General features: G+C 46.4%; 1 protein-coding gene across 2 annotated transcripts in view; it reads right to left on the bottom strand.

The window, feature by feature from the left end:
• The window catches only part of NCAPH (non-SMC condensin I complex subunit H), a 37,652-nt gene that overhangs the window by 7,743 nt on the left and 15,878 nt on the right, over positions 1-14,031 (bottom strand). For both annotated transcript variants that reach the window (XM_003422022.3, XM_064268407.1), the window contains exons 7-13: positions 11,808-11,997; positions 10,565-10,656; positions 9,599-9,804; positions 5,466-5,614; positions 4,774-4,880; positions 4,103-4,225; positions 2,651-2,761 (exon numbers count right to left, since the gene is read on the bottom strand). In XM_003422022.3, coding sequence (XP_003422070.3) covers positions 2,651-2,761; positions 4,103-4,225; positions 4,774-4,880; positions 5,466-5,614; positions 9,599-9,804; positions 10,565-10,656; positions 11,808-11,997 — 978 coding nt within the window. The remainder of the gene's footprint in view (positions 1-2,650; positions 2,762-4,102; positions 4,226-4,773; positions 4,881-5,465; positions 5,615-9,598; positions 9,805-10,564; positions 10,657-11,807; positions 11,998-14,031) is intronic.

The following is a 14,031-nucleotide window of genomic DNA, read 5'->3' as shown; positions in this document are numbered from 1 at the left end:
TTCTTTAGTCTGAAATTGATAGAACATGCAATCAGGATGCATTGATAATTACTGGTGATTGGAACGTGGAAGTTGGAAACGAAGAAGGACTGGTAGTTGGAAAATATGGCCTTGGTGACAGAAACAATGACGGAGATCGCATGATTGAGTTTTGCAAGACCAACGACTTCTTTGCAAATACCTTCTTTCACCAAAATAAACAGCGGCTATACACATGGACCTCGCCAGATGGAGCACACAGAAATCAAATTGACTACATCTGTGGAAAGACACAATGGCAAAAGCTCGATATCATCAGTCAGAACAAGGCCAGGGGCTGACTGTGGAACAGACCACCAATTGCTCATATGCAAATTCAAGTTGAAACAGAAGACAATCAGAGCAAGTCCATGAGAGCCAAAATACGACCTTGAGTATATCGCAACTGAATTTAGAGACCTTCTAAAAGAATAGAATTGACACGTTGAACACTAACGACCAAAGACCAGATAAGTTGTGGAAGGACATCATACATGAAGAAAGCAAGAGGTCATTGAAAAGACAGGAAAGAAAGAAAAGACCAAGACGTATGTCAGAGGATACTCTGAAACTTGTTCTCGACGTCGAGCAGCTAAAGCAAAAGGAAGAAATGATGAAGTAAAAGAACTGAACAGAAGATTTCAAAGGGTGGCTCAAAGTATTATAACGACATGAGCAATGAGCTAGAGATAGAAAACAAAAGGGAAGAACACACATGGCGTTTCTCAAGCTGAAAGAACTGAAGAAAAAATTCAAGCCTTGAGTTGCAGTAGTGAAGGATTCCATGGGGAAAATATTAAATGATGCAGGAAGCATCAAAAGAAGATGGAAGGAATATACAGAGTCATTATACCAAAAAGAATTAGTCGATGTTCAACCATTTCAAGAGGTAGCATATGATCAGGAACCGACGGTCCTGAAGGAAGAAGTCCAAGCTGCTCTGAAGGCATTGGTGGAAACCAAGGTTCCAAGAATTGACAGAATATCAATCGAGATGTTTCAACAAACAGATGCAGTGGTGGAAGTGCTCACTCGTCTATGGCAAGAAATTTGGAAGACAGCTACCTGGCCAACCGACTGGAAGAGATTCATATTTATGCCTATTCCCAAGAAACGTGATTCAACTGAATGCAGAAATTATCGAATAATATCATTAATATCACAAGCAAAAACAATTTTGCTGAAGATCATTAAAAAGCAGCTGCAGCAATATTGCAACAGGGAACTGCCAGAAATTCAGGCCTTACTCAGGAGAGGGCGTGGAACCAGGGATATCATTGCTGATGTCAGATGGATCCTGGATGAAAGCAGAGAATACCAGAAGGATGTTTACCTGTGTTTTATTGACTACGCAAAGGCATTCGACTGTGTGGAGCATAACAAATTATGCACAACATTGCAAAGAATGGGAATTCCAGAACACTTAATAGTGCTCATGAGGAACCTGTACACAGATCAAGAGGCAGTTGTTCAGACAGAACAAGGGGATACTGAGTGGTTTAAAGTCAGGAAAGGTGTGCATCAGGGTTGTACTCTTTCACCATACCTATTCAATCTGTATGCTGAGCAAATAATCCGAGAAGCTGGACTACATGAAGAACGGGGCATCAGGATTGGAGGAAGACTCATTAACAACCTGCGTTACGCAGATGACACAACCTTGCTTGTTGAAAGTGAAGAGGACTTGAAGCACTTACTAATGAATATCAAAGACCACAGCCTTCGGTATGGATTACACCTCAACATAAAGAAAACAAGAATCCTCACAACTGGACCAATAAACCACATCATGATAAACGGAAAATATTGAAGTTGTTAAGGATTTCATTTTACTTGGATCCACAATCAACACCCATGGAAGCAGCAGTCAAGAAATCAAAAGATCCATTCATTGCTCAAATCTGCTGCAAAGGACCTCTTTAAAGTATTGAAAAGCAAAGATGTCGCCTTGAAGACTAAGGTGCGCCTGACCCAAGCCATGGTATTTTCAATCACCTCATATGCATGTGAAAGCTGGATGATGAATAAGGAAGACCGAAGAATTGACGCCTTTGAATTGTGATGTTAGGCAAGAATATTGAATATACCATGGACTACGAAAAGAACGAGCAAATCTGTCTTGGAAGATGTACAACCAGAAAGCTCCTTAGAAGCAAGGATGGCGAGACTGTGTCTTACATACTTTGAACATGTTGTCAGGGGGGATCAGTCCCTGGAGAAGGACATCATGCTTGGTAGAGGGTCAGCGGAAAAGAGGAAGACCCTCAGCGAGATGGACTGACACAGTGGCTGCAACAACGGGCTCAAGCATGACAAGAATTGTAAGGACGGCGCAGGACCGGGCAGGGTTTCGTTCTGTGGTATGTAGGGTCGCTGTGAGTCAGAACTGACTCGATGGTACCTAAGAACAACAACAACATGTAAGGTTTGAGGTAAGGCAGGCCAAGGCTGAGGAATCACCTCAGCTCTGTTCAGTTCCCTGATGCCTGAGGCAGGGCAGGCCCTGCACGCACAAAAGTCTGGCCTCATTCAGAATGTCCTACATCCTTCAGCCATGCAGGGAGAGGGGGAGATGGAAAGCAGGAAAGCAAGAGTCTTCTGCTTAGAAGAGGACAGAGCTCTCCTCCTTTACCTGTAGCCCAGGGCAAAAGTTGGATGTGTCGTTAGGGTTATTGTAATCATAGTCTCCAATTTCTTCATATTGCTCAGTTCCTGTCTTCTGGTCCTGGGCCAACTTAAGTAACTACGGAGAAAGAACAAGTTCAGAAAGCAATTTTTAGAAAAGCAGCTACTGAACTAGGTCAGGCAAATAAATAGACCTTAGTTTCTGTGATCAAACTCCTCCTAGGACTGTAAAAATTTAGAGTGAGAAAGGTCCTCCAGTCCAATCAGATTTTCAATGGCACAGCTCCCTCTGAGCCAGCCCATGGTAGTGGGGCTCAGAACCTCCGCGCATCCAAGAGACCAGAGCAGCTCCTTTTCTATTTGGTTTGTGGCAAGGTCTTCTGCACACAACTTTATCTGAAAAATGGTTCTTTTATTAAAAATAAGGAGCCCTCATGGTGCAGTGGTTAAGTGCTCTCCTGCTAACCACAAGGTTGGTGATTTGAACCCACCAGTCCCTCTGCAGGAGAAAGATATGGCAGCTGGCTTCTGTAAAGATTACAGCCTTGGAAACCCCCTGGGGGAGTTCCACTGTGTCCTATAAAGTTGCTATGAGTTGGAATTGACTCAGTGGCAATGGGTTTTATTAAAAACAAAACGAAAGCTGGAAATCCCTGTTTAGAGCTTTCTGAAAGAAAGTCAACTTGTCGTTTGAACAAATTGGATGGAAAACTCAATCCCTTAATTTGCAGGCAGGCTGTCCCAGTCCTAGGTAGTAACCACTGCTCCCCACGTGGCTAAAGGGAGCAACATCCCCCTCTTCTCCCTGTCGTTACACGCGTGGGTCCTTGGTCCGCCTTCCACAGAACAGGTTTGCTTCCTCTTTGGCGAGTGCCTGTTGACCACACATCTTCAATATTTGCAGGCCCTTAGACCAGCGGTTTTTACCCAGGCATGTGACTCTGTGGTGGGGGAAGGGAGGTCCATGGTTTATACAGTTTACAAACACACACTGAGTATGTTAATACAACCTTATACTTTGAAAAACAAGCCCTCCCCAAAAAACCCTCACAATGGCTCTGTAATACAAATCAAAAATAATATTAAACAATAAATACGTATTGAACGAAGAAACGCACAATGTCTTCCACAGTTGCTCACGTGACACAATCTCTAATTCCCTCTCCATTTAGAATACTCGGTACCTCCTATGCTACAAACAGGAGTTCTGGTGGAGCAATGGGTAAGTGCTTGGCAGATAACCAAAAGGTTGGAAGTTCAAGCTGACCCAGCAGCTCCATGGGAGAAAAGACCTGGTGATCTGCTCCCATCAAAGCTATTAGCCTAGAAAACCCTCCGGGGCAGTTCTTTGTCCAATAGGGTCGCAAGGAGTCAGAATCGACTTGAAGACACCCAACAACAATACTATACTACAGTTTGGCCACAGCAGCGGCTTAAAGGAGCCAAGGAACAGCCTTACCCTGATGCCTGGCTTGAGGTGCAGCTGGACAAGGTTATTAGTCTCATAGTGGAAATCTGTGGGAAGAGTTGTGGACTTCCAATTCTGGTTCTCCAAAGTGGACTTGGTCAGAATAGTAGCAGCCTACGATAAAAGAGAAAGTGATTCTGACCCACCTTTAATAAGGATGGTCAGAACGTCTTTTTTTTTTTTTGAAGGAAACTGGAGTTTGGGCAGCACTAGTCTACCTGGGTGGTATAAACAGTTAACATGCACAGCTGCTAACTGAAGGATTGGTGGTTCAAGTCCACCCAGAGGCAATGCGGAAGAAAGGCCCGGTGAACTACTTGGGAAAACCCCGCGGAGCACAACTCCGCTTTGACACACACGGGGTCGTCCGGAGCTGGGAGCTGACTCAACAGCATCCAGTAAAGTCTAGCATTAGCATTCCCAGGGTTTTGCATAAGAAGCTGATTTTGCTGGACACTATTTCCCTTACGATAAACTTGATTCTTTCTGCAACTGAGTCTGGGACTATTTCTCAATCCCTCTAGGGACTGAGGGGGAATGAAAACATTCATTTATTCTAAGAGTTAAATTCATAATGGATTTTAAAAATAAAATCTGAAACAGGAAGAGGAGTACAAAGAGTGATTTAAGAAAGCACAAATGCTAATAAATGCAGCACAAACCTTTGTTTTTTGAAAATACACATCAAAGTCAATATCATCTTCAAAGTTAATTTCAAAGTCTTTCTTCGCACTCTTCTTTTTGTTCTCTGGTTTTGAGGAAGCATCTTCTGCAGAAATGAACACAGATGGCCTAAATCATTTACTCATCCCACAAACCCACGGACAGCCTCATCAACCACGAGGCTGTGTTTGTGTCTGAGCGTAACCACTTAAACAACGTAAGTCATATATAATTTGGACTTAGAATTTGTTTTTGCTAACAAAATGTAATAAAAAATATATGCTAATTCCTTCCTTTCAGAGAGAGAATGTAAAATATGTAACACTGGCCTAGCCCTTCGGAGGTCTGTAGAACACAGCCTTGTGTGCAATAACTCACGTGGGCCCTCCAAAGTCTGGAGGTCATGCCCACCTACTCCTGTTTGAGGTCGTGTGGATACTAGGGAGTAGTACAGGACACGAGCCCACTCTCCTAACTCAGGTACTCACATTTCCCACTCAGAGGACCTAGTCTTAACTGATGCTTCACCAACTGACCGGCCAACCAGGAGGCCGCCTCATCTGTATGCTTCCTCAGTTTATCAGATAGTACAGCCGTGTAGCAGCTGGCACTTCCCTTCCTTGGCTGAACTGCTGACCGGCTGGTCATCTGCGCTATCTTGTTTCTTAAAGCTCCATCTACAAGTACATACGTTTGTGTCGCGGTCTGAAGCGCCAATGATCCGGGCCAGCCCACATCAACATGGTGCGGGGACTGAAATAGGAATATTCTCCAGGTTTCATGGACAGAAGGGGGCACATGGTCCCAATGTCTCCGTCCCCAAGGGGAATGACATCTTCCCTGCAACACACATGAAATCAGAATGTGTTTACTTATGAAAAGCTTGTGATGTAGGTGAAGAAGGCTCCTCTGCCTGCCCACTTTTCTGAACAAGCAGCATCTCTAAGAGTAAGCCCAAGGTAAATACTTCACTAATAATCCTTTGTTTTTTACTTTTCGAAGTGCTTTCGCCTCTCTTCTCCTAATTTGATGACAATATGATCATGTCTATACAAGTACTTTGGATGTTTCAAAGCCCTTCATAAAATGAAAGTCTACCCATTTGAGAGACAAAAAAAAAAGGTACAGAGAAATTCAGTTTTCATATAAAGCCAGATGGCTGGTAAAATGCCAGTGCCGGCAGCTGGACACGATTCTGTGAATGCCAGCCTCAGGGTCTCTCCACTGCAAGGCCTCCTGCCACACAGGGTGGTAATCCTTCATTCCTTCTTCACCACACTTTCTAATAAAACTGAAAAGAGACGTTATGTTAATTTACTTCTTTAGCCTGCCAAATGGCTGCTGCCTCTACCTGTCTCATATGTCAACCAGCTTTCTTCTTTGCTGTCCATGAAGTACGTAACTGACCAGTTTAGCATGGAAGCTTGTGTTTGGTTTGGTTTTTCACGTTTGCTACAAGGTGCTAAAATGTTCCAGGTAGCTTTATCCTAAGGCCTCTGACTTGTTAGAAAACCTGCTGGTGCTGCGACCCTGTCCTCTGAAGGTGAAGGTAACAAGGAAACACACAGGCAGCAGCTTTAGGCTTGAGCTGAGCCACAGATATAAACCCCCTGTACATCAAGCCTTATCGAGTTAACTGACAAAGCTTTAAAAGGGAACTTTGACTTAATCTTCTTTTTTTAAACCAGGAGACTGTATTTAGACTGTATTTGTACATTTACTGGGTAATTAAGACTTCATTTTTAAAATTAAAATACATTCATCTGTAAGACCCAGGGCGACAGCAGCCTGATGTCCAGCTCACGCTATGAAGTAACAAACACACTGCACTCTGAACCCCACAGGGAGAAAGACAGGGGCGACAACAGCATCCCCGCTGAATTCTCAGGGATCTTCTGTTAAAAAGTTGTGGCTGTCAGGCTGGGGCTTTACTGAGAACTTACAGGCAAAGGTGTTCAGAGCTGGGCTTCCACTTCCCCGAGAGTCTGTGGACCAGGCTCTGGAGGCTGGAATTCCAGCCTTTCAAGAATTCCTTCAACGCTCCATCCTGCATGACAGGCACCTGCTGGTCCCTGCCCACCGCTTCACAACCGCTCCACAGCCAGCCTGTTCTCTAAGACCTGCCCGCCACTGAGCTCCTCTACTCCCCTCGGGGAGAACCCTGCAGTGTCCAGTCACAGGATCCTCCTGCCCATCAGCACATCACCCTCATGGCCATGGCTGGCTCCCAGAACATCACCCAGCACGCAGCAAGATGCCTCCTCATTCTTGCCAGCGTGGAGCAGGTTGTGCTCTGGGCCTTGACCACAGTGAGCATCTCACAGGCATGCGCCACCAAAGGGTCAGCTAGGAAACACTCCACCGCTTCAGGAAAAGGAGGCACGGGAGCTGCTGAGGCACAAGGCACTTTATCAGATACTTCAGGAGGCATGGAGCCCTGGTGGTGCAGTGGTTAAGAGCTCAGCAGCTGACTGAGCAGGCAGGCAGAGGTAGGCAGTTTGAATCTACCAGCTGCTCCTTGGAAACCCTATAGGGCAGTTCTCCTCTGCCCTATAGGGTTGCTATGAGTCAGAATTGACTTCAAGGGTGTTTTTTTTGGGTCATTGTTAACATATGCACGCGGACAGCTCCAGGTCTGAACACCATGCGCGGCTGTTAGAGCATCCTACAGAACACTAAAAAAAAGTCCCACTGCTGTCAAGTTGATTCCGACTCATAGCGGCCCCATAGGGTTTCCAAAGCTGTAAATCTCTATGGAAGCAGGCTGCCACATCTTTCTCCCGCAGAGCCATTGGTGGTTTCGAACTGCCAACAGTGAATCGCTTCAACCACTGCGCCGCCAGGGTTTTTACAGAACACTGGTGTTTACAAACCAGTGTTTTCCCACCCCAACTGGAGCTGTAGAGGCCTTAAAGGCCCTTCCGCACGGTACTCAGTGGTTCTTAACCCTGGGTGCACAATACAGTCACCTGGGGTAACTCAAACAACAGCAACACAATGCCTGGCTTCACTGCAGAGACTCTTGTTTAACTGGTCACGGGTGGGCCTGCACGTCAAAAGCTCAGTTAGTGCAGCCAGGACTGGCTAAAGTGCTGAGTGACTCCCAGTTCCACCACATTACCTAGCTTCTCTGAGCCTGTTCCCACATCTGGGAATGTCAGTACCTAATTACAGGGCTGTGGTGAGGATTAAGTAGTTACATTTTGTATGTTATACAAACTATGTGAAAGCAGGCACTGAAGAACTCAGCACAGTGTGCAGTACAGAATAAGGAGCTCAATAAAGATCAGGTAGTAGCATTATCATCTAGTCCCAATCGCTCATTTTACGGATGAGAAAACAAAGGGTTACAAGACTTGCCCTTCCCCACTCAGAGCTGTCAATGGTAAGGTCAGGTCTAGTCCAGTTCAAATACTTACTGAGCTCCTGGTAGAGGCCCAGCACCACGCCAAGGGTAGGGAATTTAAGGATGGACCAAACTCGGGACTGGAACCTAACCCTCCTACCCCTAACACACTCAGGAGGATGGATCCTAAGATTTTGTTCTGTTTGGAACTGGGGAGAGAAATTTATTAAAAATAACCAACAGAAGAAACCTTCCAAAAACAAAATGGAAGTGACTAAAGCCCTCTGCTCTCATCAGTTCCTCAGACGTCACCTCACCGCTTAGGAGAAGTGGCAGCTCTTCATGACAGCTGACGAGACTGTGAAAAGGGCCCATTTCACCAGCCTGCCTACCGTTTCTCACACCTTAGGAGGTGGGACAGGAGCAGGGGCAAAGCCACGGGTACCTTAATAGTACAAATCAGGAGGGGTGGGTGCTAATGGGCTTGGATGGACAATTTTGCCTTGAGGTTCTGAACGTTCAGCCCCCCAAGTTTCAACCTCGACTTGAAGAGATGTTATCGATCTAATCATTTCCCATGTGGGCCTACAAACAGAGCTCAAGAAGGAACTCTCTTACTCTGGAGACACTCGGTGTCCTTAATGGGATTTCTACCTTGAACAACTTGTAAGGTTTTACTCAAACTAAACCAGCTTGGCTGTCCCCAGGCCCAGGCTTGCAACACTGCTGTTGTGAGTATGGAGTTACCAGAGGCACAGGCATTCTCGTCTCACGGCATCACTAGGCCCATTCGAGACCTTTCAAGGCCCTCGGCACTAAAAAGGATTGTGGGATCCCACTTCCAAATCATACTCAAAATTAAAACACTGCTAATCTCTTGAGTACATATTATAAAGGCTAACGAAGTTCTGATTATTTCTCTTATGATGCCCGCTAATGAAGTTTAAATTACTAAATATCAAATTCTACCTCTCCAGATACTGACATGCCCAATTCTATTTCTTTACCAGGATCCCTGCTTTGCTAGTCCCTATCTGGTAACCCAATCCTGCCTATCCCACCTCTTTGCTTGACCCATCAGGTGGGAGAAACTTTTTCCTGTAAGTGACATGTAAACCTGTTTCTATCTGTAAGTGATACGGCGTGACACGGCCCGACTACGTGCAGCGTGTAGAAAGGGAGAGTGCTCTGTGCTCCCAAACACAACTGGTCACGAACAGCCACCTCTTAAGTAGCTGCCACTTCCCGGGCATCTTTTCCCAGCGCTCAGGTATTTCAGTTCTAATCCTCACACGTCCCTGCAGTGTCAGTCTCATCACTTGCGCTGGCTGAACCAACGTTCGAGGCCAGCATGACTCCACTGCGAGTCAGAGCAGCTCAGCTGATCAAAGAGGTGAAATTAGGCATCCCGGCAGGAAGTCTGTAGGAACTGATGAGCACCTCGTATGGAAACATTTCCAAGGCGCTGGGACCCTTACTGGTAGCTCTGAACCTGGCAGGGCTCCTTCCAGCTCCTGAACTCTTCCTGATTGCCAACTGTGGCGTGGTCAGCTTCATCGTTGGCATAGAAGTCGTCCTCTGGGGGCTCTTCAGGGCAGTCTCCGCAGTCGCTGTCCTCCACCTCGGCGTTCATATCAAATACCTGGTCGTTCTTCTTAAATTTGTCCACCAGGGCTGACACAGACTGAAGGGGACAGAAAGACGGTTCTCAGGGGTTCTCCCCACTGCCATCACCACCCCGTTCACCACTGGAGGGACAGCCTCCCCACAGGACCTTCCTGCCCTGCCCCCTCAGGGCCAATGTTCTCACAGTAGTGAGCACGAGGAAGTTTACATTGTGTAGCACAGGATGGAGCTGTATTGTTGGCCGGCACATTTCATAAAACATGAGACAGGAATCCAAATCTATTAACTACATGTTTAGCAAAAACAATATTCCATGGAGACCATTTATTTTTGAAGTTGTAGTAAGTAGACCAAAGGGGGCCATGCTAAAAATATACAGAGGAAAGCTTCACACATGACACTTTCTCAGGAAATGCTGTGCCACGGGACTTAACCTCAAGGAGCAGGAAATTCCTGGAGCCTGACAGCAGCCTAGGAGACAGAGGTCACGGGTATAAGCACGTTTGGGGGTAAAACGTTCACCCACGAATGGCAATGCTGCCTCATCCTGGGGAAGCAAAGAGGGGACGTGAAATTGACCCCAGAATTCATTCAGTTGTCTGCTGGTCCTGCTGGGGTCCACAACCCCATCCCTCTCCCCTACAGGCTTTTGTGTCTACAGGAGTGCCAAAGGAAATGTTTTCTGCACTCCTGGCTAAACAAACATGATGCCACAGAGTCTGGTTCCCATTGGGCAGCGCTCATCATGGGCCATTTAACCGAGACCTCGAGCGGTTGGAGAAATGCCCAGTGCCCTCGAGTCCAGAAGCTGACCACACCTCATTGTGTGTCTCACTGTCCCACTGAGTAAACTGGAAGCCGGCCAGGGAGGGGCAGATCTGGCGGTCCTCTGCACACTGCTGCAAGGGGGCTGCAGATGACAGGAGATCAGAGAGGGATTAGAGGTGGGTCACGCACATTCCCCATTCCTTCCGAGACGACACTGAGGAGCATGATGGAGCTGAGAGGCTCGCAGCCGCTCTGTTACTCTCTGGCCAGAGGCTCGAGTGCCAGCCCTGACTGGGTGGGTGGCTGCAAGCCAACCTCTCCATCTCCAGTTACCCTCCTGGGAGTGTGCCGACGCACGGTCCGCCCCACGCTCCACTTAGATTACATGTGGTCATTCCGAGAATTAGTTAATACCAGGATGGAAACCCTGAAGCACAGACCTTTTGTTCTGAAATAAACTGCACGCCCTATGCCATAGTCAGGAAATCAAAAGCTCTTCCTTAAAATGTACTCAGGACATACCCAATCCTGTAATGTCTCTTATTTTTAGTCCCAAACTAAACTTGCTACAGATTACTGATCTCAGAGGATCGGAGTTCCAGTTTAGAGTGTATAAACTTGGAAAAGAGACTGTTTGCACAAAGCAGTTACACTTAGCAAATATTAGACAAGAATAGAAAGGATGGGACTGTAACATCTGCCCCAGGGGAAGAGGGCCAATTTCAAGCGACACATAAAACAATTACACTCACTGTGCGTCGTCACAACATCCTTAGGGGATCACCCCCGGGGGGAGGGAAAGGGGATACAATAGGAAGGGGTACGAAAATCCTTGGGAGGCCAGTATAAGAGGGCCACAACAGGACAGGTCAGTTCTGAGATGGCCAAAGAGTACTGTGAAAACAATTCACAATGCCCCCTTTTCCTCAGAACCCCCTGTACTGATAATAAATAAAAACAAGGCCTCTCTGGCCGGACAAGTCTAGACTCTGACAGCCCAGGGCCCCAATAACATGAGTGTGAGAACCACAACAGTGGACACCTGAACTACGTGGCATATAGAGACCAAGAGCAACGGCAAATATTAGCTACTACTGTTTCAGACTCCATGCTGCGGAGAGGAAAACAAGTACTGCCTTGTGCTAGGCACTCCCAAAGGGATACCCGGTTTGGTACCTTCTGGGTAATTTAAATAATCAGCCTAAGAGCATAATGGGGTGATCACACCCACAGTTACATAAAAACCTCTCTGATGACCAGAACGCTCTGGCGAGAGGGAGTATCTGTACTTACCTTCTAAATCTGTCATTTCCACCCAACCTAAATCAGGAAACTCAAGAGGTTCTCTGGTGGATAGAGTCTGCAGGTCAGAAGGAAAAAGCAACTCGCTTCTATAGTCATGGCAGTGGAGGGTAGAGAGGAACACCCCTGCTGTGCTACACTCATCGAAGGAGGCTGCAGTCTTCTGAAACATGGGGTCAATCTGAACACAAAAACAAAGAGAGGGAACCAAAGAGATACACAGTCAACGCCCATGGAAGCCCAGACCCAGCTGAAGCAGCAGTCAAGAAATCAAACAGCATATTGCACTGGGCAAATCAACTGCAAAAGACCTCTTTTAAGTGTTCAAAAGCAATAAACTCAATGCTTCGAAGGCCAGCGTAGCAGGGGCAGGGGTCTGGGGACCATGGTTTCAGGGGACATCTAAGTCAACTGGCATAATAAAATCTATTAAGAAAACATTCTGCATCCCACTTCGAACTGTCTGGGGTCTTAAACGCTAGCAAGCAGCCATCTAAGATGCATCAATTGGTTTCAACCTACCTGGATCAAAGGAGAATGAAGAACACCAAGGACACAAGGTAATTACAAGCCCAAGAGACAGAAAGGGCCACATGAACCAGCGACTACATCATCCTGAGACCAGAAGAACTAGATGGTGCCCAGCTACAACCGATGACTGCCCTGACAGGGAACACAACAGAGAACCCCTGAGGGAGCAGGTGAGCAGTGGGATGCAGACCCCAAATTCTCAAAAGACCAGACTTAATGGCCTGACTGAGACTAGAAGGGCCCCAGTGGTCATGGCCCCCAGACCTTCTGTTGGCCCAGGACAGGAACCATTCCCGAAGCCAACTCATCAGACATGGATTGGACTGGACAATGGGTTGGAGAGGGATGCTGGTGAGGAGTGAGCTTCTTGGATCAGGTGGACACTTGAGACTATGTTGGCATCTCCTGTCTGGAGGGGAGATGAGAGGGTGGAGGGGGTTAGAAGCTGGCGAAATGGACACGAAAAGAGAGTGGAGGGAGAGAGCGGGCTGTCTCATTAGGGGGAGAGCAATCGGGAGTATGTAGCAAGGTGTATATGGGTTTTTGTGTGAGAGACTGACTTGATTGGTGAACTTTCACTTAGAGCACAATAAAAATTATAAAAAAAAATACTGAAGTGTTCAAAAGCAAAGATGTCACCTTGAGGACTAAGGTGCGTCTGACCCAAGCCGTGGTGTTTTCAATCATCTCATAAGCATGCAAAACTTGGACAATGAATAAGGAGACTGAAGAAGAACTGATGACTTTGAATTATGATGTTGGTGAAAAATATTGAAAATACCATGGACTGCCAGAAGAACAAACAAATCTGTCTTGGAAGAAGTACAGCCAGAATGCTCCTTAGAGGCAAGGATAGTGAGACTTTGTCACACGTACTTGGGACATGTCAGGAGGGACCAGTCCCTGAAGAAGGACATCCTGCTTGGTAAAGTAGAGGGCCAGTGAAAAAGAGGAAGACTCTGAACAACAACATAGTGGTTATAATCCCATTTGAGAGTGGATTTTCTTCTTATGTTAATGAGGCAGTATTAGTAAAGGGTGTGTCTTAAGTCAATCTCTCTTGAGATATAAGAAAGCAGAGATGGGGGCAGATAGATGCCACACTACCTGAAGATCAAAAAGGAACAGAAGATGAAAAGAGACAAGGACTTTCCCCCAGACCTGACAGAGAGAGCCTTTCCCTAGAGCCGGCGCCCTGAATTTAGATATCTAGCCTCCTAAACTGTGAGGAAATAAATTTCTGTTTGTTAAAGCCACCCCTGTGGCATTTCTGTTCTAACAGCGCTAGTTAACTAAGACACTGTGTCAATGTTTGTTTAGCAAAATCCATCACTTCCCTACCCTACTACTCTGAGCCCACCTCACCACTCCCATCTGCTATGAGACCACTAGAACAATTCCCATTTTATTGCCCTTTATCTAGTTTATTTATTAATTACACAAAGAAGACCCAAGACACCCAGGAGTCTACATTCCCCAGACTCTAGATCCTACCCAGGGCTGTACATCTCCCTTTCGACCCCCTCTCCCTCCAGACTCAGTCAGTCATCACCAACATTCCCATATACCCTGCCTCTCCCTGAAGGCTCCTCTACCTTCTTGCTCTAACTCATGCATTCTCAGTGGGGGTGATACCGCCCTCAAGGAAGTGAAAATTGGTTCTTGCCGGCAGTGAAAAAAAAAC

Source organism: Loxodonta africana, chromosome 15, assembly GCF_030014295.1.
Source record: "Loxodonta africana isolate mLoxAfr1 chromosome 15, mLoxAfr1.hap2, whole genome shotgun sequence".
Taxonomy (NCBI): Eukaryota; Metazoa; Chordata; class Mammalia; order Proboscidea; family Elephantidae; genus Loxodonta; species Loxodonta africana.
The sequence above is the reverse complement of the archived record's forward strand: the minus strand, read 5'-3'. Positions and strand labels throughout refer to the sequence as shown.